Here is a 25,119-nt window from a genome sequence, read left to right as displayed (position 1 = left end):
CCATCCACACTGTTTACATGCTTGTGCTGCTTCCTCCCTATTACAGATCTGTTTGAGGATGGAGCGTCCATGTGAGCTTGAAGGCTGCATAGTAGCTTCGTGAGTAAGGCTCCATTCACATTAGCGTGTCTCCAAAGTCACATGATTTACAGCGGGTTCCCCACTGAGCAATGCATGTGCAACACATGCTGCACTTGCAGGCTGGTCCTGAAACCTCCTGAAACATGTGATATCCTGCACCCTCCTGGAACATGTGATGTCCTGCAGCCTCCTAAAACATGTGATGTCCCGCAGCCTCCTGGAACATGTGAGGTTCTGAAGTCTCCTGGGACATGTGACATCCCGCAGTCTCCTAGGACATGTGACATCCCTCAGCCTCCTAAGAATGTGATGTCCCGCAGCCTCCTGGGACATGTGACATCCTGCAGCTTCCTGGGTCATGTGACTTCCTGCAGCCTCCTGGGGCATGTGACATCCTGCAGCCTCCTGGAACATGTGACATCCTGCAATCTTCTGGGACATGTGACGGCCTGCAGTCTCCTGAAACATATGATGTCCAACAGCCTCCTGGGACATGTGACATCCTGCAGCCTCCTGGGACATATGGCGTTCCATGGCCTCCTGGGGCATGTAACGTCCTGCAGCCTCCCAAGACATGGGACGTCCCTCCTGGGACATGTGATGTCCCACAGCCTCCTGAGACATGTGATGTCCCGCAGCCTCCTGAGACATGTGATGTCCTCCTGCCTCCTGAGACATATGATATCCCATAGCCTCCTGGGACATGTGATGTACCACTGCCTCCTGGGACACGTGACTTCTCGCAGCTTCCTGGGACATGTGATATTCCACAGCCTCCTGGGACATTTGCTTTCCTCCTATCTCCTGGGACATGTGACTTCCCACAGTCTCCTGGGACATTTGCTTTCCTCCTACCTCTTGGGATATGGGACTTCCCACAGCCTCCTGGGATATGTGATGTGCCGCTGCCTCCTGGGACATAAGACATCCTGTAGCCTCCTGGGACATGTGGTGTACCATTGCCTCCTGGGACATGTGACTTCTCGCAGCCTCCTGGGACATGTGACATCCCACAGCCTCCTGGGCCATTTGCTTTCCTCCTACCTCCTGGGACATGTGACTTCCCACAGTCTCCTGGGACATTTGCTTTCCTCCTACCTCTTGGGATATGTGATGTGCCGCTGCCTCCTAGCACATAAGGCATCCTGTAGCCTCCTGGGACATGCGGTGTACCGCTATGTCCTGGGACACGTGACGTCCCCCAGACTCCTAAGAATGTGATGTCCTGCAGCCTCCTGGGACATTCAGGAGCATGAGTGGAAGCTTCTGTGTTTTAAGGGAAGTTCTGCTTTACAGTTACACCTGCTACAAACAGATAATGATTGGTATCTGATTGGTTGTTTGGGGTCTTGATGCTTTGCCATGTGTCATAAGAGTTCATGTCATTTTCTGAGTCTCAAACCTAGAACAAGTACAGAGTTGAGGAATCTGACTTTTGCTTGCTGCATGCTTGCTCTGAGTCAGTGACAGCCAGGTTGCTAGCATTTTCAGCATTGGTTCCATCACGGGAGGTGACCTTTACTATTGAAATATTTTTGTTTTTCAGCATTGCAGAGCATTTTCCTGTAATGTGTATCCTCCCTTCTGTGGTTGGTGGGGAATGATGGGAAAGCTCTCTCGTTTTATGTGAACATTCGATGTTAATGTGGCGTGTCTCCTCCACAGAGCAGCACGCTGAGTGCATACCGGAGCTGTCTGCGCAGATTCCTGGATTCAAGCATCCAATGTATGTATCGTACAAAAGCTGAACTCCAGACTAACCGCTAAATACACAAATAACAAGCATTGATATTTCTGTGCATCCAGTCCTGAGATTTTCACAGCTCTGCCCCATAGCCTCATCAACAGGAGACCTGAATGTTCTTGTCCCTCCCCCGGCCTGTGATTGGACAGGGAAAGGAGAAGCAGCAGACTGATGAGTTCATCTATGTCAGGGGTCCTCAAACTGTCAGAACAAAGAACCTGTTTACTGTCCCTGAGACTTTAGAGGGGCCGGAGTGATTAGAAAACACTATATCAGTGAGAGCAAATAGTGCCCCATCATTGGTGTCAGTGGGAGGAATAGTGTCCCATCATTGGTGTCAGTGGGAGGAATAGTGCCCCATCATTGGTGTCAGTGGGAGGAATAGTGCCCCATCATTGGTGTCAGTGGGAGGAATAGTGTCCCAACATTGGTGTCAGTGGGAGGAATAGTTCCCCATCATTGGTGTCAGTGGGAGGAATAGTGCCCCATCATTGGTGTCAGTGGGAGGAATAGTGCCCCATCATTGGTGTCAGTGGGAGGAATAGTGCTCAATCATTGGTGTCAGTGGGAGGAATAGTACCCCATCATTGGTGTCAGTGGGAGGAATAATGCCCCATCATTGGTGTCAGTGGGAGGAATAGTGCCCCATCATTGGTGTCAGTGGGAGGAATAGTGCTCAATCATTGGTGTCAGTGGGAGGAATAGTACCCCATCATTGGTGTCAGTGGGAGGAATAATGCCCCATCATTGGTGTCAGTGGGAGGAATAGTGCCCCATCATTGGTGTCAGTGGGAGGAATAGTGCCCCATCATTGGTGTCAGTGGGAGGAATAGTACCCCATCATTGGTGTCAGTGGGAGGAATAGTGCCCCATCATTGGTGTCAGTGGGAGGAATAGTGTCCCAACATTGGTGTCAGTGGGAGGAATAGTTCCCCATCATTGGTGTCAGTGGGAGGAATAGTGCCCCATCATTGGTGTCAGTGGGAGGAATAGTGCCCCATCATTGGTGTCAGTGGGAGGAATAGTGCTCAATCATTGGTGTCAGTGGGAGGAATAGTACCCCATCATTGGTGTCAGTGGGAGGAATAATGCCCCATCATTGGTGTAAGTGGGAGGAATAGTGCCTCATCATTGGTGTCAGTGGGAGGAATAGTGTCCCATCATTGGTGTCAGTGGGAGGAATAGTGCCCCATCATTGGTGTCAGTGGGAGGAATAGTGTCCCATCATTGGTGTGAGTGGGAGGAATAGTGCCCCATCATTGGTGTCAATGGGAGGAATAGGGCCCTATCATTGGTGTCAGTGGGAGGAATAGTGCCCCATCATTGGTGTCAGTGGGAGGAATAGTGTCCCATCATTCGTGTGAGTGGGAGGAATAGTGCCCCATCATTGGTGTCAATGGGAGGAATAGGGCCCTATCATTGGTGTCAGTGGGAGGAATAGTGTCCCATCATTGGTGTGAGTGGGAGGAATAGTGCCCCATCATTGGTGTCAATGGGAAGAATAGGGCCCTATCATTGGTGTCAGTGGGAGGAATAGTGCCCCATCATTGGTGTCAGTGGGAGGAATAGTGTCCCATCATTCGTGTGAGTGGGAGGAATAGTGCCCCATCATTGGTGTCAATGGGAGGAATAGGGCCCTATCATTGGTGTCAGTGGGAGGAATAGTGTCCCATCATTGGTGTCAGTGGGAGGAATAGTGCCCCATCATCGGTGTCAGTGGGAGGAATAGTACCCCATCATTGGTGTCAGTGGGAGGAATAGTGTCCCATCATTGGTGCAGTGGGAGGAATAGTGCCCCATCATCGGTGTCAGTGGAAGGAATAGTGCCCCATCATTGGTGTCAGTGGGAGGAATAGTGCTCCATCATTGGTGTCAGTGGGAGGAATAGTACCCCATCATTGGTGTCAGTGGGAGGAATAATGCCCCATCATTGGTGTAAGTGGGAGGAATAGTGCCTCATCATTGGTGTCAGTGGGAGGAATAGTGCCCCATCATTGGTGTCAGTGGGAGGAATAGTGCCCCATCATTGGTGTCAGTGGGAGTGATGGTACCCCAACATTGGTGTCAGTGGGAGGAATAGTGTCCCATCATTGGTGTCAGTGGGAGGAATAGTGCCCCATCATTGGTGTCAGTGGAAGGAATAGTGTCCCATCATTGGTTTCTGTGGGAGCAATAGTGTCCCATCATTGGTGTCAGTGGGGGGAATAGTTCCTGATCATTGGTGTCAGTGGATGTCATGGTACCCCAAGGGCTGGATAAAGGCAAGCAAAGGGCCACATTTGGCCTGTAGGCCGCAGTTTGGAGATCACCTATGTCACTCTGCTCTCTCCTCCTATCAGAATGTTCCTTGTTAGCACAGGAACCCTGCAGCACAATTCATTGGCTCCTTGTGCTGCTTCTCGGACTCTCAGGCTGAGTTCTGCTTTATAGGAAATGCAGAAGTTAATATTGATCCAATTCATTTTTATTTATTTATTATTTAGTATTTATAGAATTATTTTTTAATGCTTGCATTTTAATGTATTCATTGATGCAGTTTAACCTCTTCTTGTCTGGTAAACAGCAGGGATAAGTGAATACAAAGGAGATGAACCCCGATGTCCTCTGTGACTGATCAACTCAGAGGAGACGAGAATTTAGTCACTTCCGGTTGCAGAGATGTCATTCCTTGGCTACTGTAGCCAAGGATGCAGCTAATCAAGCATTGACTGAGTGTGATTAGCTACACTGGAGGAGAGAGAGACATTGGGGGTCTAATAAACGTAACTGATTAGTCAATTCAAGCAATCACTACACAATCCCTGTCCAGTGTTTACTATGTTTGCTATCATGGAATGGACATCCCTTCTGATGACTTATTTTTTTTCATCCCAGCCCCCGGCATACAAGACACCATTTCTCCGGATTCTGGCGAGGTGACTCTAACTGTCTGCAATGAAGAGGGAATTGCAATTCTCAGACAGTGAGTATCCTATGGGCAGAGCGGGTAGGGAAATTTTTAAAGATCCAAGTAAAAAAGACCAGAGTGACATATTTCCCCCCCTGGGGTCTGTGGGAGGAATGGGTTATCAGCCGTGTATATGAGATGTATTACGAAGTGTGGAGTCAGCAGAAAACAGTCTTCCTGAAAGGACAAATAAAAATGTTTGTAATACAGTTGGGGTGAGCAGCAGCTCCGACCCTCCCCAGAAATGTAAGAGCTTTGTCTTCTTGTCTGTCATGCAGGTAGACGGGCTGCATTCACACCTGAGCCTGAGCATGCACCCGCGCAATTTGCCTGTCTTTTTCCAGACCTGAGTTTTTGTTTTAGCCAATGGAAAGCTACTTACTATGAAAAGATGGTTTTCTGGCCTTGCTTGAACAATTCCCTTTTTCAGCAGGGCCGGATTTAGCCAGTCTGATGTGGGGGTGCAATAGAAAATGTAAGGGGGCAGAGGATGGGAGGGCAGCAGACCAGTTTACATGGTGTCAGTAGGGCAGTGTACAGGATGTCAGGGAGGGGGGGGGTTAGCAGGGCAGTGTATAGGGGGTTAGCAGGGCAGTGTATAGGGGGTTAGCAGGGCAGTGTATAGGGGGTCAGCAGGGCTGTGTACAGGGGACAGCAGGGCAGAGTACATAGTGTCTGTAGGGCAATGCACAGGGGGGCAGCAGGGCAGTGAGAAGGGGGTTTGTAGGGCAGTGTACAGGAGGTTAATAGGACAGGGTGCAGGGGGTTAGTAGTATGAAGGGTGACAGGGGTCAGCAGGGCATTGTGCAGGGAGTAAGCAGAACAGTGTACAGGGTGTCAGCAGGGCATTGTATAGGGGGTCAGCAGGGCATTGTATAGGGGGTCAGCAGGCCATTGTATAGGGGGTTAGCAGGGCAGTGTTCAGGGTGTCAGCAGGGCAGTGTACAGAGGGCAGCAGGGCAATGTACAAGGTGTCTGTAGTGCAGTGTATAGGATGTCATTGAGGCAGTGTACAGGGGTCAAACTCAGCAGGTTGCAGGACAGGGGTCAGCAGGGCAGTGTACAGGGTGTCAGCAGGGCGGTGTACAGGGTGTCAGCAGGGCAGTGTACAGGGGACAGCAGAACAGTGTACAGGGTGTCAATAGGCAGTGCACAGGGGGTCAGCAGGGCAGTGTACAGTGTGGCAAACATGCCTGCTCCAAAAAGAACTCCGGTACCTTTTTGAACATTGGCAATCGAGTTACAGGCGACTGAGCACTTATACAGTGGGTACGGAAACTATTCAGACCCCCTTAAATTTTTCACTCTTTGTTATATTGCAGCCATTTGCTAAAATCATTTAAGTTCATTCTTCTTCCTCATGAATGTACACATAGCACCCCATACTGACAGAAAAACGCAGAATTGTTGACATTGTTGCAGATTTATTAAAAAAGAAAAACTGAAATATCACATGGTCCTAAGTATTCAGACCCTTTGCTGTGACACTCATATATTTAACTCAGGTGCTTTCCATTTCTTCTGATCATCCTTGAGATGGTTCTACACCTTAATTTGAGTCCAGCTGTGTTTGATTATACTGATTGGACTTGATTAGGAAAGCCACACACCTGTCTATATAAGACCTTCCAGATCACAATGCATGTCAGAGCAAATGAGAATCATGAGGTCAAAGGAACTGCCTGAAGAGCTCAGAGACAGAATTGTGGCAAGGCACAGATCTGGCCAAGGTTACAAAAAGATTTCTGCTGCACTTAAGGTTCCTAAGAGCACAGTGGCCTCCATAATCCTCAAATGGAAGACGTTTGGGACGACCAGAACCCTTCCTAGAGCTGGCCGTCCGGCCAAACTGAGCTATCGGGGGAGAAGAGCCTTGGTGAGAGAGGTAAAGAAGAACCCAAAGATCACTGTGGCTGAGCTCCAGAGATGCAGTCAGGAGATGGGAGAAAGTTGTAGAAAGTCAACCATCACTGCAGCCCTCCACCAGTCGGGGCTTTATGGCAGAGTGGCCCGACGGAAGCCTCTCCTCAGTGTAAGACACATGAAAGCCCGCATGGAGTTTGCTAAAAAAACACCTGAAGGACTCCAAGATGGTGAGAAATAAGATTCTCTGGTCTGATGAGACCAAAATAGAACTTTTTGGCCTTAATTCTAAGCGGTATGTGTGGAGAAAACCAGGCACTGCTCATCACCTGTCCAATACAGTCCTAACAGTGAAGCATGGTGGTGGCAGCATCATGCTGTGGGGGTGTTTTTCAGCTGCAGGGACAGGACGACTGGTTGCAATCGAGGGAAAGATGAATGCGGCCAAGTACAGGGATATCCTGGACAAAAACCTTCTCCAGAGTGCTCTGGACCTCAGACTGGGCCGAAGGTTTACCTTCCAACAAGACAATGACCCTAAGCACACAGCTAAAATAACGAAGGGGTGGCTTCACAACAACTCCATGACTGTTCTTGAATGGCCCAGCCAGAGCCCTGACTTAAACCCAATTGAGCATCTCTGGAGAGACCTAAAAATGGCTGTCCACCAACGTTTACCATCCAACCTGACAGAACTGGAGAGGATCTGCAAGGCGGAATGGCAGAGGATCCCCAAATCCAGGTGTGAAAGACTTGTTGCATCTTTCCCAAAAAGACTCCTGGCTGTATTAGATCAAAAGGGGGCTTCTACTAAATACTGAGCAAAGGGTCTGAATACTTAGGACCATGTGATATTTCAGTTTTTCTTTTTTAATAAATCTGCAACAATGTCAACAATTCTGTGTTTTTCTGTCAGTATGGGGTGCTATGTGTACATTCATGAGGAAGAAGAATGAACTTAAATGATTTTAGCAAATGGCTGCAATATAACAAAGAGTGAAAAATTTAAGGGGGTCTGAATACTTTCCGTACCCACTGTATGTGAACGGCACAATTTAAGAGCTCAGGATTTTTGTTGTTGTGCATTTAGGAGCTTTGAGCTTCATGCTATAGAACACTGAGATGTGAATCATGGCTGATTGTTGGATCCCATAACTGATGGGGAAGAAGCTTGCAGGAGCGAGTAATAAAGTAAGTTTCCTCTGATTTACACCTCCCTTACACTAAACAAGCATTGAACTCTTACTATACAAGTGGAGGGGAGGAGGAACACAAGAGATATTTTTAAAGGTTGTCCTGAGTTCGACTTTAAATATTCATAGCGATAAAGGAAATAAGCCGAACACCTCTGAACTCCATAACATCAAACATTTATGAAAAAAGAGATGGCTGTGTCTCCCATTGGACACATGCTCCGCACCTGATGCACTTTACACTCAACATATTATAAATTCATATATGCAATATTTCCTATTTACCTAATGAGGCAAGTCTCTGGCATCTGGTTGCCATGTGCCTATGAACAACTGCTTGTACCCAGCGCTGTCTCCAGAACACTACACCGTCACAAGAATCAGTATATGGTCATTACTCGCTAATCCCCACGACAGCTGCTACATCCCAGCTTCCTCTGGACACGGAAAGTAAAAAAGTTCCACAAAATGAATAGTTACCTTTTGTAGGGGTTTCCACCATGACTTCAAACAAAAAAATAAAAGATTTTAGTCTCCTTGTCTTCTCTGGCAGCAACACTGTTAAGGCCTCAAGCTTAGGCCTTTCAGCTGGTTCCTCAGACCAACTCACAGCATTGGAGTACACCCGTGTGACCTCTGCACATTTCTCTAGTTTCCCTGCTGCCTGGCCACGCCCTGACCTGAGCAGTGAGCCTCCTGTTTCCAGAGTGGAACCCTGAATTACTGTCAGGCTCCTGACTATAAAGGGTGTGCACTCCTGCTGGTCTCTGATAAAACAAGGTCACATGCTTCTTCTCTCCCAAAGCTCTTCTAAGTCTCTGGACTCCAGAACCCAATCCAGGAGTTACAAAACCTGGAAACAAGGTCACAGGCTTCCTACCTCCCAAAGCTTTTCTAAGTCTCTGGACTTCCCAACCCAATCCAGGAGTTACAAAACCTGGACACAAGGTCATTGGTTTCTTCCCTCCCAAAACTCTTCAAAGCTCTGGACTCCAGAACTCAATTCAGGAGTTACAAAACCTGGATACAAGGTAATGAGCTTCTTCCCTCCCAAAATTTTTCAAAGCCTCTGGACTCCAGAACTCAATTCAGGAGTTACAAAACCTGGACACAAGGTCACAGGCGTCTTCCCTTCCAAAGCTCTTTGAATTCTCTGGACTACAGAGCCCAATCCATGAGTTACAAAACCTGGACACAAGGTCATTGACTTCTTCCCTCCCAAAACTCTTCAAAGCCTCTGGACTCCGGAACTCAATTCGGGAGTTACAAAACCTGGACACAAGGTCATGGGCTGCTTCCCTCCCAAAGCTCTTTGAAGCCTCCGGACTCCAGAACTCAATTCAGGAGTTACAAAACCTGGATACAAGGTCATGGGCTTCTTCCCTCCCAAAGCTTTTGAAGCCTCTGGACTCCAGAACCCAATCCAAAAGTTACAAAATCTTGACACACGGTCACAGGCTTCTTCCCTCCCAAAGCTCTTTAAAGCCTCTGGACTCCGAACCCCGATCCAGGAGTTACAAAACCTGAAGAAGGCCAACAACCCAATGTTTTGTGGTCATTGCAACCATCCTTAAGCCCCTCAGTCTGCATCTTTGAGAACCTTGCATGCCGTTGACCTCCCTTTCCACAGTGGCAGGGCCTGTATACACTTCTCTCATTATAGGATTTCTTTATTATATTACAGAAGACGCCAAGGACAGTCAGTCTGATGTCATTGTATCGCCAAGAGAGATGCTTCTGGCAGATCCATTTAATATTTTATTCATAACAATAAAACATTTAATATTTTTTATAGCACAGCCAGGGGGGTGAGTGACTGCGATAATGAGGCAGACTGACAATCAAACTGTCTGTAAGACATCATTCAGTCTGCCTGCTTAAAATTTCACTTCAGCTACAAAAACACAATTTTCCTGTAAATAAGCCAAATAACATGATGCGTCACATTCTGTCTTATTTCTACAGGAACAAATACAAGACGCAGAAACCATGGCAACCAGTCCCAATTTAGTTTGCTTTGGATTAGCAAAAGATGACTATGTTGCCACCTAAGTGTTCTGGGTTGGGTTAAAGGGTATATCTATTTGTTTTAGCATTGGATAAATTGAAGAAAGTTTAGAGCCCCTGTTAGGTTTTTACTGCCATCTGAGGATCCGTTTCTCCTCACTTCCTGTCCAGGGGAAAACCGTGTTATCAAACAGGAAGTAGGGAGAAAAATTCCTAACCAAGCAGAGCATGGTAAGGCTATAACCATCATCAGATTTTTATTGCAATTTGTGCCCCTGTTGCAGATTTTCCCGCAGTCCCTGTCGGGTAAAGTGGTTCTCACTGTGACAGTAGGTGGAAGTCTTTCCAAGGGCTCATCCCCATGTATGGCAGGGACTGCCGCTCCTCTGAGACACGATCCATGCTTAGATTGCTCTTCAGAGGTATTTGACAGGTGATGAGGAAGAGATATGGCACCTGCTCATCACCTGATTTCCGAACAGTTCACCCCCCCCCCCCCCTTCATGACCAGGCCATTTTTTGAGATACCGCGCTGGGCTGCTTTAACTGGCAATTGCACAGTCATGCAATGCTGTACCCAAATAAAATTATTGTCCCTTTTTTCCCCACAAATAGAGATTTCTTTTGGTGGTATTTGATCACCTCTGCTATTTTTTACTTTCTGCTATAAAAACATCCAATAAAAAAAAATGTAAAAAATTAAATTTATTCATAAATTTAGGCCAATATGGATTCTGCTACATATTTTTGGTGAAAAAAAAATCTCAATAAGCGTATATTAGTTGGTTTGCGCAAAAGTTATATAGCATCTACAAACTATGGGATAGATTAATGGACCTTTTTATTTTTTATTATTAATGGTGGTGATCGGCAATTTTTAGCGGGACTGCGACATTGCGGCGGACAAATCTGACATTAAGTGACACTTTTTCGGGACCAGTGACACCAATACAGTGATCAGTGATAAAAAACAATTCACTGTACTAATGCAGGGAAGGGGTTAACACCAGGGGCGATCAAAAGGTTAAATGTGTTCGTAGGGAGTGCTTGCGTACTGTGCAGGGGAGGGGCTCTGACTGAGGGAAGACAGAGATCCGTGTTCATGCTTAGCAGGAACACAAGATCTCCATCTTCTGCTCTGCCAGAACGTCAATCTGCCTTGTTTACATAGTCAGACCTCCGTTCTGTCAGCCTATGGGAATGATCGCAGGGTGCCGGCAGACTTTGGGTCTGCTGGGCCTGCTGTGTCCAATCACAGAAAAGTGGATCACTGGCGGCGTGCGTGCCCCAGACCAAGAAAAGAATCATGTACAGGTACCTGATTTTGCTCTTAAGGGCCCCACTGCCACAGTATATGTAGGTGGTTAACCGGTATTAAGTGGTTAACCGTATAACTGCTTCCCATCTGCAGACTGTAGCTTTACTGCTACAGTGCAGGCCGGCTGTGCAGAATCATTCTGCTTTTCTGGGTAAGGGGTGCACTTGCTGTGCTGTGATTAGTCAGCAGGTGCCTGCCAATGGATGACTACCTGCACCTATGGATCGGTGATGAGGAAGACAGAACAGAGCTCTGTCAATGTAATCCATGTCCTGTCAGCGGTGAAACCATGCAGAGCCCTGTCCTGTCAGTGGGGAAACCATGCAGAGCTATGTCCTGTCAGCGGGGAAACCATGCAGAACTCTGTCCTGTCAGCGGGTAAACCATGCAGAGCTCTGTCCTGTCAGTGGGGAAATCATGCAGAGCTCTGTCCTGTCAGCAGGGAAACCATGCAGAGCTATGTCCTGTTAGCGGGGAAACCATGCAGAGCTCTGTCCTGTCAGCGGGTAAACCATGCAGAGCTCTGTCCTGTCAGTGGGGAAATCATGCAGAGCTCTGTCCTGTCAGCGGGGAAACCATGCAGAGCTCTGTCCTGTCAGTGGGAAATCATGCAGGGCTCTGTCCTGTCAGCGGGGAAATCATGCAGGGCTCTGTTCTGTCAGCGGGGAAATCATGCAGGGCTCTGTCCTGTCAGCGGGGAAATCATGCAGGGCTCTGTCCTATCAGCGGGGAAATCATGCAGAACTCTGTCCTGTCAGCGGGTAAACCATGCAGAGCTCTGTCCTGTCAGTGGGGAAATCATGCAGAGCTCTGTCCTGTCAGCAGGGAAACCATGCAGAGCTATGTCCTGTCAGCGGGGAAACCATGCAGAGCTCTGTCCTGTCAGCGGGTAAACCATGCAGAGCTCTGTCCTGTCAGTGGGGAAATCATGCAGAGCTCTGTCCTGTCAGCGGGGAAACCATGCAGAGCTCTGTCCTGTCAGTGGGAAATCATGCAGGGCTCTGTCCTGTCAGCGGGGAAATCATGCAGGGCTCTGTTCTGTCAGCGGGGAAATCATGCAGGGCTCTGTCCTGTCAGCGGGGAAATCATGCAGGGCTCTGTCCTATCAGCGGGGAAATCATGCAGAGCTCTGTCCTGTCAGCGGGGAAATCATGCAGAGCTCTGTCCTGTCAGCGGAGAAACCATGCAGAGCTCTGTCCTGTCAGCGGGGTAATCATGCAGAGCTCTGTCCTGTCAGCGGGGATGTCGGTTTTTGTTTCAGTGCGCAAAGCAGCAAAAAAGACTCGCCCTTACACAGGGGAATCAGTATGGGACTTTTTATGCATCCGCCATTCCCCTTTGAATGGAGTGCGTCTACATACCAGAGAAACTGACTGCATAAAAAAAAAAAAAGATATTAATACAGAAGAATCTCCCAAGAAAGAAGGACCCCAGACGTTTAGGCCCCTTTCACATGGGGTGGATCCGTTTGGACGGACTCCGCTAGCTTAGCAGGGATCGCTTCATTGATCCCCACTGAGCAGGCAGATGACAGATCTGTCTCCGATCACTGTGCAGCGAAGGAACCTGTCAGATCCCCGCTCTCCTCTATGGGGGGGTCGGATGAAAACGCACCGCCTGTCTGTTTTCATCCAATCCGACCCGGTGGACGGATAGCGAATGTATTGCCATCCATCTGTTTTCAGCAGATCTTGTCGGGTCGGATGCCCTGGAGATGTGTGAACCAGCTCCAATAAAAGCTGGTCACAGTCTCCTATCATGCGAATTGGAGGCAGGGAAACCCACATCTGTTTCACATCAGTTTGAACCCGGCCTCAAGCACAGAAAACTGCTCCTTTGTTTAGAATGTTTGGAGACCCCCACTTTAGGGCATGATCTGTCGAAACGCGTTGGTTTTTCAGGCTGTAATTCACTTTGGCTAATAAAAGATAACTGCTTACTGATATTTACTGAAGTTCCAGCTTTCAATTGAAGTTATTGCAGGGGGCACTTTAACATAGCATGGTTCATGACCGCAGAACACAGCTGCCTAAAGTTTTTTGAGCGCTGCTTTACGACTCGCTGCGCGTCATCCCCTCTCAGTGAGCACACTTTCCTGAATAAGGACAGGTTTCTTCCATGGATGTCAGAATTTAAATGTATTACATTGTAAAAGGAACGAGCAACATTGTTACAGACAGAGAGCTGCATGACTTGTGAGATAAAAGGCGGCGGCCTTTGGAGAGCCGGATGAAACGCGCCGAGCCTAAAGACTGTTGGGCTTCCAGATGAAACGGAATGATTTGAGCCGGATCTTGTTCCTGTAAAGTGTGGAGAAATGAGATGAAAAAGCACACAGGTGTATGGAGATTTGACAAGACGCCAGCATGACACCTTCCTCTAAACCGGCAGCTGCGCTCACTGCGTGTTGCAGTTGCAGGTAATTATAGAGTCTCCGGGAGAAACGTCGCTGATTGAAATGCGTTTTTATTTCCAGCTCCTGTGATTTTTGACTTTCTTTTGTTTCACAAATTCACCTTCTGTGTCTTTACTGTGCGTCCAATGCAACTTAGCTCAAATCCCCCCTCCCCTACCCTGTTATTATTAGGGGGTTATTTTAGGTGATAACTCATTGTTTTAAACAGCACAAAAGTCCCGAAACATTCAGTATGGGGTGTATTTTTTTATTTTCAAAATTTACAGAGCTTTTTTATCCTATTAAATTGCATGTAAAGAATCTCACAAAAGTAAGTACACCCTTCACATTTTTGTAAATATTTTATTCTATCTTTTCATGTGACAACACTGAAGAAATGACACTTTGCAACAATGTAAAGTAGTGAGTGTACAGCTTGTATAACAGTGTAAATTTACTGTCCCCTCAAAATAACTCAACACACAGCCATTAATGTCTAAACCGCTGGCAACAAAAGTGAGTACACCCCAATTAGCCATTTTCCCTCCCCGGTGTCATGTGACTCGTTAGTGTTACAAGGTCTCAGGTGTGAATGGGGGGCAGGTGTGTTAAATTTGGTGTTATCGCTCTCACTCTTTCATACTGGTCACTGGAAGTTCAACATGGCACCTCATGGCAAAGAACTCTCTGAGGATCTGAAAAAAAGAATTGTTGCTCTACATAAAGATGGCCTAGGCTATGAGAAGATTGCCAAGACCCTGAAACTGAGCTGCAGCACGGTGGCTAAGACCATACAGCGGTGTAACAGGACAGGTTCCACTCAGAACAGGCCTCGCCATGGTTGACCAAAAAAAGTTGAGTGCATGTGCTCAGCGTCCTATCCAGAGGTTGTCTTTGTGAAATAGACGTATGAGCGCTGCCAGCATTGCTGCAGAGGTTAAAGGGGTGGGGGGGGGGGTCAGCCTGTCAGTGCTCAGACCATACGCCGCACACTGCATCATATTGGTCTGCATGGCTGTCATCCCAGAAGGAAGCCTCTTCTAAAGAAGATGCACAAGAAAGCCCACAAACATTTTGCTGAAGACAAGCAGACTAAGGGCATGGATTACTGGAACCATCTCCTGTGGTCTGATGAGACCAAGATAAACTTATTTGGTGTCAGATGGTGTCAGGCGTGTGTGGTGGCAATCAGGTGAGGAGTACAAAGACAAGTGTGTCTTCCTACAGTCAAGCATGGTGGTGGGAGTGTCATGGTCTGGGGCTGCATGAGTGCTGCCAGCACTGGGGAGCTACAGTTCATTGAGGGAACCATGAATGCCAACATGTACTGTGACATACTGAAGCAGGGTATGATCCCCTCCCTTCAGAGACTGGGGCAATATTCCAACATAACGACCCCAAACACACCTCCAAGACCACCACTGCCTTGCTAAAGAAGCTGAGGGTAAAGGTGATGGACTGGCCAAGCATGTCTCCAGACCTAAACCCTATTGAGCATCTGTGGGGCATCCTCAAACGGAAGGTGGAGGAGCGCAAGGTCTCTCACATCCACCAGCTCTGTGATGTCATCATGGAGGAGTGGAAGAGGACTCTGGTGGCAACCTGTGAAGCTCTGGTGAACTCCATATCCAAGAAGGTTAAGGCAGTGCTGGAAAATAATGGTGGCCACACAAAATATTGACACTTTGGGCCTAATTTGGACATTTTCACATAGCTCAGTTTCAGGGTCTTGGCAATCTTCTCATAGCCTAGGCCATCTTTAACAATTCTTTTTTTCAGATCCTCAGAGAGTTCTTTGCCATGAGGTGCCATGTTGGACTTTCAGTGACCAGTATGAGAGAGTGAGAGCGATAACACCAAATTTAACACACCTGCTCCCCATTCACACCTGAGACCTTGTAACACTAACAAGTCATGTGACAGCGGGGAGGGAAATGGCTAATTGGGGTGTACACACTTTTGTTGCTAGCAGTTTAGACATTAATGGCTGTGTGTTGAGTTATTTTGAGGGGACAGTAAATTTACACTGTTATACAAGCTGTACACTCACTACTTTACATTGTAGCAAAGTGTCATTTCTTCAGTGTTGTCACATGAAAAGATAGAATAAAATATTTACAAAAATGTGAGGGGTCAAATACTGTATCAAACTTACCTCCTCTGGGCAGTTGGTTTTGCACAGAGAAGGCCGGATCCTCCTCTTCTCTGTCCCTTTTCGATGCTCTGGCCCCTCCCTCCTGTCGAGTGCCCCCACAGTAAGCAGCTTGCTATGGGGGCACCCGAGCTGAGCTGCTGTGTGTCTATTCATAGTCGCGGTTTTGCCCCGTCCCCTCCCTCTCTGCATTGGCTATCGGACTTTGATTGACAGCAGCGAGAGCCAATGGCGCCACATCCAATCAGGAGGGGGAGTCCCAGACAGCCAAGGCACTTGTGCAGATTGCTGGATAGAGGGGGCCCAGGTAAGTATTGGGGGGGGGGGAAGGCTGCTGCACACAGAAGTATTTTTGTCTTAATGCATAGAATGCACCATCTGCCTTTACAATCACTTTAATAGACAAAAAATGGTCCAGCAGGCGTTCATAGCCTCGGTTTGCATACTTCCAGAAATACCGCTTTTGGAATCAAATTACCGTCCGATCGTCTTTAGGACCCGGCGCGGAATCCATATTTCTTAGCCGAGGAATAAATGTGATGATGACACATTGCTAATCCCAGTACAATACGAAGGCAGACAGCAGTGGGTCCCGGCTCTTCTGCTTGTGCAGCACGCCTTTATCTTCCAGAACAATTACAGCGAGCGGATCTGAGCGTGCCGGAGGTTACTATGGCGACATCTGAGCTTTCTTCCCGTGGTAGGCTAGGCGAAGAAAGGTCCTTCCCGATGTCTCACTGTGTAGCTACAGGTTGTCTACTTCAAACTTCCCTTAAAAATAATATCAAATAGGATGCAAAAGCATTTCAGCAGTTTGCTGCGTTTTATCGCTTTCAGTGCCCCAAAAATGTGTTGAAAGTGGACCTGTCACTTTTAAAACCTCATGAAATATTCAGCGGCAGAGAAACTGAGCGAGAATTATTTATTTTTTTGCTTCTAACTTCTACAATCCAACAAAGCTGTGCTAGAAATATTAAGCCGGCTTGATTGTCAGCGGAGAGTCATGCCAACTGTGTCTGTGGAAATGGGCCACCCAGAAATGAGTGAATAACGTACATCAGAACATTCCAAAACCTCCAATTTCTTTTCATTTAATTCCAAACAGCTAAATAGAAAAGCCTGTTCCCTGCCAGCAGGGCTGGTGTTAGAAATCAGGGGGCCCTATACAGCCTACCTGACAAGGACCCCTCCCCCGCCCGAAAGTGACTGAGGTCATAGATTTATTACTTCTTTCTCTACTCTACAGTCTCGGCTGCACAGATGAGGGCCAATATGCACTTTCCCCGATATATTGGAATCGGCCCCGGAGGTTACCGATATTGCCGATATTTCGGGAAAGTGCTGTACCGGAGTGATGCCTGCAGCTAGAGGCATCACCCCGGTACCGCCGTCCATAGCCAACGGTCGGCTGTCCGATGCGGCTGAGAAGCCGCTCAGGCTGTCCTTACAAGGAGCAGGAGGGGACGCTCCCCCCCCTTCCGCGGCTCGCCTGGGTCTCCTGTCCCACCCGGAGACCCGGTCAACCAGTTAGAGGCATCCCCCGGTACCGGCGTCCATAGCCAATGGTCGGCTGTCCAATGCGGCTGAGAAGCCGCTTGGCTGTCATTACAAGAAGCGGGAGGGGGCATTCCCCCCACGCCCCCCCGCCGCCTTCCGCGGTCCGCCCGGGTCTCCCGTCCCACCGGGAGACCCGGTCAACCAGTCTGTATGGCCACCGAAGACCCAATCACAGCCGCATTCGGCTCTGATTGGGTCTCCATGCAAAAACACGGAAGTGATGTCATGACACTTCCGGTTACTCGGCGCCAAATTTAAAAAAATGACAGCATTCAAAACAGCCAAACTTGGCGTTGTGAATTATTTTAAGTGCAGAGGAGGGGTTTGGGGTCTTTTAGACCCCCAGATGCCTCCACAAGAGTACCTGTGAAGTAAAATAAAAAAAAATTTTTAAATGTACGAAAATATTGGCCGATACCGATACGCGATGACCAAAATATCGGTATCGGCAATGAAAAAATTATATCGGTCGATCACTAATAGGAATTGCTCTGAGGCTTTCTGCTCATTCACAAACTGAAGCATAGCTGACACAGTTTACTATGCTCAAATGATGAATGGAACCAGGAGTGATTGGTATTGATCACTCAATGTGTTCATTCAGGAAAGAAGGGGCCAGTAAATTACATTGTGTGCCCGCAGCAGCTGTCGGTGGGAGAGGAGGGAAGCCGGCAAAGGAGAACATGGGGGCCCAGACAGCAGATGGAAGGAGCGCACGTGCTAGAACCAATCCCCTTGCAGTGCAGCCAGGGGCAGGGAGAGAAGGAGAAGCTGGAAGCCCTGCAGTGAAGAAAAAAGAGGATCGGTGTCTGCAATAAGACAGTATAGCAGGTCCTCCCGCTCAGCAGGTGCCTGGGCCCCACTTTAGAACTGATGAGGCCTGGGCCCGGTACAGGAGGGCTGGCTGCTCTGCCTTATCAGCAGCCCTGCCTGCCAGTATGATGCAGAGTTGGGCACTTTCTCTCTATAGGGAGGCAGTGGTCTCTCAGCAGAGGTCTGCTACGAGGTCAGAACCTGAGCTCTCTAATCATCAGGGAGTATGAGCTTTGCTGAGTGCAGAGTCATAGGTCTGATTCAGCAGGGGGCATGATGGACCTCTGCAGAGAGACCACTGCTTCCCCTACTAACATGCTACAGAGAAGGACCCTGGTTCTTCCAGAGAAGGAGTGGGGGGAATGGACCAGAGAAGGATCCTGGTTCTTCCAGAGAAGGGAGGGAGGGAGAAAATGGACCAGAGAAGGATCCTTGTTCTTCCAGAGAAGTGGGGGGAGAGAGAATGGACCAGAGAAGGATCCTGGTTCTTCCAGAGAAGGGAGGGAGGGAGAGAATGGACCAGAGAAGGATCTTGGTTCTTCCAGAGGAGGGAGGGAGGGAGGGAGAGAATGGACCAGAGAAGGATCCTTGTTCTTCCAGAGAGGGGAGGGAGGGAGAGAATGGACCAGAGAAGGATCCTGGTTCTTCCAGAGAAGGGAGGGAGAGAGAGAATGGACCAGAGAAAGATCTTGGTTCTTCCAGAGGAGGGAGGGAGAGAATGGACCAGAGAAGGATCTTTGTTCTTCCAGAGAGGGGAGGGAGGGAGAGAATGGACCAGAGAAGGACCCTGGTTCTTCCAGAGAAGGGAGGGAGGGAGAAAATGGACCAGAGAAGGATCCTTGTTCTTCCAGAGAAGTGGGGGGAGAGAGAATGGACCAGAGAAGGATCCTGGTTCTTCCAGAGAAGGGAGGGAGGGAGAGAATGGACCAGAGAAGGATCTTGGTTCTTCCAGAGGAGGGAGGGAGGGAGGGAGAGAATGGACCAGAGAAGGATCCTTGTTCTTCCAGAGAGGGGAGGGAGGGAGAGAATGGACCAGAGAAGGATCCTGGTTCTTCCAGAGAAGGGAGGGAGAGAGAGAATGGACCAGAGAAAGATCTTGGTTCTTCCAGAGGAGGGAGGGAGAGAATGGACCAGAGAAGGATCTTTGTTCTTCCAGAGAGGGGAGGGAGGGAGAGAATGGACCAGAGAAGGATCCTTGTCCTTCCAGAGAAGGGAGAGAGGGAGAGAATGGACCAGAGAAGGATCCTGGTTCTTCCAGAGAAGGGAGGGAGAGAGAGAATGGACCAGAGAAGGATCCTGGTTCTTCCAGAGAAGGGAGGGAGAGAGAGAATGGACCAGAGAAGGACCCTGGTTCTTCCAGAGAAGGGAGGGAGGGAGAGAATGGACCAGAGAAGGATCCTGGTTCTTCCAGTGAAGGGAGGGAGGGAGAGAGAGAATGGACCAGAGAAGGATCCTGGTTCTTCCAGAGAAGGAAAAGAGGGAGAGAATGGACCAGAGAATGATCTTTGTTCTTCCAGAGAAAGGAGAGAATGGACCCCAGAAGGATCCTGGTTCTTCCAGAGAAGGGAGGGAGAGAATGGACCAGAGAAGGACCCTGGTTCTTCCAGAGAAGGGAGGGGGGGGGAAATAATGGACCAGAGAAGGACTCGTGTTTTGTCTACTCATAGCTATTTAACCACTTGCTGACCACCCTATAGAAGTTAAACTGCTACAGGGCAGCAGCTGTGCGCCGGATCCCGTATTTATATAAAAACTATATTGCCAAAAGTATTGGGACGCCTGCCTTTACACACACATGAACTTAAATGGCATCCCAGTCTTAGTCCGTAGGGTTCAATATTGAGCTGGCCCAACCTTTGCAGCTATAACAGCTTCAACTCTTCTGGGAAGGCTGTCCACAAGGTTTAGGAGTGTGTCTATGGGAATGTTTGGTCATTCTTCCAGAAGCGCATTTGTGAAGTCAGGCACTGATGTTGGAGAGAAGGCCTGGCTCGCAGTCTGCGCTCTAATTCATCCCAAATGTATTCTATCGGGTTGAGGTCAGGGCTCTGTGCAGGCCAGTCAAGTTCCTTCACCCCAAACTTGCTCATCCATGTAGCAGAATACATAATGACCTAAATTTATGAAGAAGTTAAATTTTTTTTTTAATTGGATGTTTTATAGCAGAAAGTAAAAATGTTGTTTTTTTTTTTTTTTGTTTTTTTTTTTAAATTGTCGGGTTTTTTTTTTGCTTATAGCACAAAAAAATAAAAACTGCAAATACCACCAAAAGAAAGCTCTATTTGTGGGGGGAAAATGACAAAAATCGAATTTATGTACAGCGTTGCACGACCGCACAATTTTCAGGTAAAATAATGCAGTGTCGTATCGCAAAAAGTGGCCTGGTCATGAGGAGGGGTAAATCTTCTGGAGGTCAAGTGGTTAACTTAGCCATCCCCAGCAATATATGAGTCTTCCATTAACTTCCCCACCACTCCATCTGTCCACCAGGAGCAGAGGAAAGTCTGATGTAATCTTGAATCGCACCTTGCACAGGGCTATGGACTCCTTGTACGATCGTACTTATTGACCCGCTGCTCCCACTTACAGTAAATGAGTACTAGGTACACCTTTGGCCCCCAGTGCTGAATAGAGAGGTGGGGGGTGCAATTCAATGGTAAGGATAGGCTGGGTTGGCGGTGGGGATTAAAGCAAATCTGTTGGGTTGCCCCCAAATGAGCAAAACATCTGTAATAATACAAGTGAAATCAGCACTTTACGTTTAGTAGAAGCTTTGAAAGGTCCCCATGGTAAAGGTGTAAGTAATCTCTGATGATGGCTGGAGAAGTACTGGCTGCTAACATTGTGCCTCTATCGAGCCTCCGCTGAATCAGCACATTGCATGGAACGATGGTGAATAAATCTATTCCTGGACGCTAAAGGAACCTTGAAGTTTTTGTGTGTTTCAGCATGTTGTCCTGATTCATTACTTGGAGAATATAGTTACTGTTTCAGTGCTTTCACCTCCACTATTTATAAACTATATTTATTTTTTCAGTATCACAAAGAGAACTTTTTATTTATTTATTTTTTATTTCTTTTGTCACCATGAGCATTGCATCTTCTTAATGATCCAATGTCAGCACCATGAATAGTGCATCTAGTCTGTGTCCTATATCAGCACCATAGGCAGAGTATAGAGTGTATGTCCTATATCAGCACCATAGGCAGTGTATAGAGTGTATGTCCTATATCAGTACCATAGGCAGAGTATAGAGTGTATGTCCTATATCAGTACCATAGGCAGAGTATAGAGTGTATGTCCTATATCAGTACCATAGGCAGAGTATAGAGTGTATGTCCCATATCAGTACCATATGCAGAGTATAAAGTATATGTCCCATATCAGTACCATATGCAGAGTATAGAGTGTATGTCCCATATCAGTACCATAGGCAGTGTATAGAGTGTATGTCCTATATCAGTACCATAGGCAGAGTATAGAGTGTATGTCCTATATCAGTACCATAGGCAGAGTATAGAGTGTATGTCCTATATCAGTACCATAGGCAGAGTATAGAGTGTATGTCCCATATCAGTACCATATGCAGAGTATAGAGTGTATGTCCCATATCAGTACCATAGGCAGTGTATAGAGTGTATGTCCTATATCAGTACCATAGGCAGAGTATAGAGTGTATGTCCCATATCAGTACCATAGGCAGTGTATAGAGTGTATGTCCTATATCAGTACCATAGGCAGAGTATAGAGTGTATGTCCCATATCAGTACCATATGCAGAGTATAGAGTGTATGTCCCATATCAGTACCATAGGCAGTGTATAGAGTGTATGTCCTATATCAGTACCATAGGCAGAGTATAGAGTGTATGTCCCATATCAGTACCATAGGCAGAGTATAGAGTGTATGTCCCATATCAGTACCATAGGCAGAATATAGAGTGTATGTCCCATATCAGTACCATAGGCAGAGTATAGAGTGTATGTCCCATATCTGTACCATAGGCAGAGTATAGAGTGTATGTCCCATATCAGTACCATAGGCAGAGTATAGAGTGTATGTCCCATATCAGCACCATGGACAGTGCATCTTCTGTATATTCCATATCAGCACCATGGACAGTGCATCTTCTGTATATTCCATATCAGCACCATGGACAGTGCATCTTCTCTATATATGATATCAGCACCATGGACAGATCTAACGCAGGGGTAGAAAACGCTGAGATGGTGGACATCTACCTGAACAACATGGCAGAGATAAAAGGTGAAGTGCTCTTATTTTAAGGAGCAAGGCCCTATGAAAAGGAAGGTTTGAAGAGTTCAGGGATCAGAGTTTAGGGTTCAGTAATAGGTAGCACAGAGTTCAGAGGTCACTAGTATGTAACACAGAGTCTAGAGGTCAGTAGTAAGCAATACTGAGTGGAGGGGTCAGGAATAAGTAATGCAGAGTTTAGAGGTCAGTAGTATGTAATGCATAGTGTAGGGGTCAGAAGTAAGTAATGCAGAATACAGAGCTTTGTAGTATTTAAAGTATAGTACAGTGGTCAAAAGTAAAGCAGAGTAGTATGTAATGTAACAGAGCCGTGTCCAGGAGTAGGTAATGCAGAATACAGAGGTTTGTAGTATTTAAAGCACAGTGCAAGGGTCAAAAATAAAGCAGAGTAGTATGTAATGTTACCGAGCCGTGCCCAGGAGTAAGTAATGCAGAATGCATAATTCAGTAGTATGTAACATACAGTGCAGTGGGCAGGAGTAAGTATTGCAGAATGCAGGGGTTAGTAGCATGTAATATGGGGTTAAGTGGTCAGGAGTAAATACCAGATAGTGCAGGGGTCAGTAGTAAGTAACAAAGAGATCAGAGCTCAGCAATGAGTAATGTAGAGTTTAGCAGTATGTAAAGTTGAGTTTGCAGGTCTCTAGTAAATAGCACAGAGTACAGGGGTCAGTAGTGAGTAACAGACTGTGTGAGTATTAGGCACTACAGGTAGCAGCAAGTCTGTCCCTCTGCCAGCCTCTATCATACTTGGAGCTAATAGTTTGGCCTTCAGTGGCATAGGGGTTCCACACATTTCTCAGCACCCCATAACACTCTGCTGCTTCTGAATCATTCTCAGTGACCGAGAAGAGCCTCAATGCCAATTAGATCCCTGGCCTGAAGCCACCAGCCAATGAGATGCTCAGGTAGAGCAACACATCGCACAGCCAGATTGAAGGCATCACAGTACTAGGACAGGTATTCACCCACTTGATAGGATGGGAAATCCAATTACTTGTTGCTATTTGACCCGGGTCAGGAGCTGGTGGCATGACAAGGATGCGATCAATCCATCACAGGACCCTAAAAGACAAGTGAATCGCAATCAGCTAATTGTTGACCCCCCAATCTAGTGTATGGATATATCAGCACCATGGGCAGTCAATCTTGTTTGTTCCATATCAGCACCATGGGCAGATTAGTGTATAGGCTATATCAGCACCATGGTCAGGGCATAGTTGTTACGTTCCATATCAGCACCATGGACAGTGAATCTTGTTTATTTCCCATATCAGCACCATGGGCAGATTATCTAGTGTATAAGCCAGGGATTCCCAAACTATGGCCCTCCAGTTGTTCTATACTACAATTCTCATCATGCCTAGTCATGTCTGTGAATGTCAGAGTTTTCAAATGCCTCATGGGATGTGTAGTTCTGCAACAGCTGCAGGGGCCGTAGTTTGGGAATCCCTGGTATAGGCTATATCAGCACCATGGACAGCCCCCCCTTTTTATGTTCCATATCAGAACCATGGGCATTTTATCTAGTAGTGTATGCGCCATATCATTATCCATGGCAGTACAACTAAATTATATCTTGCATCAGTACCATAGGCCACATATGTCAAACACAAGGCCCGCAGGCCGAATCCGGCTCAACAAGCCCTATCATGTGGCCTTCACACCCAATTTTGTAGCCAGAAGGTGGTGGAACTCAATTTCGACACCTCCGGCTCTCATCTTTTGCTCCCTGCTGTCACTTTTAAACACAGAAGCCTTCTCTGTTTACAAGAGACAGTTTTGCTCTCAGCAGCTCCTGGAACTAAAAGATCCCTAGATGCACTCACGGAGGGATGTGGCGGGAGCAAATCTCCAGAATCTGAATGAGAATGGTCTCCCTGCAAGGAAAGGCAGAGCCGTTTACACAGGGAGGGGCTGGGGTTTCACACTGTGCACAGCGCACCCCTAAAACATTCATTCTGTACACAGCACACTTCTGAACTCTGCACTCTGTACATAACTCACTCCTGCGCCCTGCATACAGCACACCCCTGAACTCTGCACGTAAAAGACTCCTGAACCCTGCACTCTGTATGTAGTGCACCCCAGGTACAACCGGCTCTTTAACCACTTCTGGACCGGAAGGTTTCCCCCCTTAATGACCAGGCCATTTTTTACGATTCGGCACTGCATTACTTTAACGGACAATTGCGCAGTCGTGCCTCACTGTACCCAAATAAAATTGACGTCCTTTTTTTCCCACAAATAGAGCTTTCTTTTGGTGGTATTTGATCACCTGTGCGATTTTTATTTTTTGCACTATAAACAAAAAAAGAGCGACAATTCTGAAAAAAAAAAACAATATTTTTCACATTCTGCTTTATAACATTCCCAATAAAAAAAATTTGGTAAAAAAAAAATTCCAATAAGTGTATATTGATTGGTATGCGCAAAAGTTATCACATCTACAAATTTGCTGTCCCCTCAAAATAACTCAACACACAGCCATTAATGTCTAAACTGCTGGCAACAAAAGTGAGTACACCCCTAAGTGACAATTTCCAAATTGGGTCCAGTTAGCCATTTTCCCTCCCCAGTGTCATGTGACTCGTTAGTGTTACAAGGTCTTAGGTGTGAATGGGGGTGTATGGAAAGCCTGCAAACAGTTTGCTGAAGACAAGCAGACTAAGGACATGGATTACTGGAACCATCTCCTGTGCTCTGATGAGACCAAGATAAACTTTTTTGGTTCAGATGGTGTCAGGCGTGTGTGGAGGCAACCAGGTGAGGAG

The 25,119-nt window shown here is 47.2% G+C and overlaps 1 protein-coding gene across 1 annotated transcript in view; it reads left to right on the top strand.

Moving 5' to 3' along the window:
- The window catches only part of LOC309566038 (serine/threonine-protein kinase Nek11-like), a gene marked incomplete at both ends in the record, with an annotated part of 283,675 nt that overhangs the window by 224,225 nt on the left and 34,331 nt on the right, over positions 1–25,119 (top strand). The window contains 2 exons of the mRNA XM_082271061.1: positions 1,747–1,807; positions 4,700–4,787. Of these exons, the coding sequence (XP_082127187.1) occupies positions 1,747–1,807; positions 4,700–4,787 (149 nt within the window). The remainder of the gene's footprint in view (positions 1–1,746; positions 1,808–4,699; positions 4,788–25,119) is intronic.

Source organism: Pelophylax lessonae (genome assembly GCF_965119305.1).
Source record: "Pelophylax lessonae genome assembly, chromosome: 10".
NCBI classification, from domain to species: domain Eukaryota; kingdom Metazoa; phylum Chordata; class Amphibia; order Anura; family Ranidae; genus Pelophylax; species Pelophylax lessonae.
This window is presented reverse-complemented; position numbering and strand designations above follow the sequence as displayed.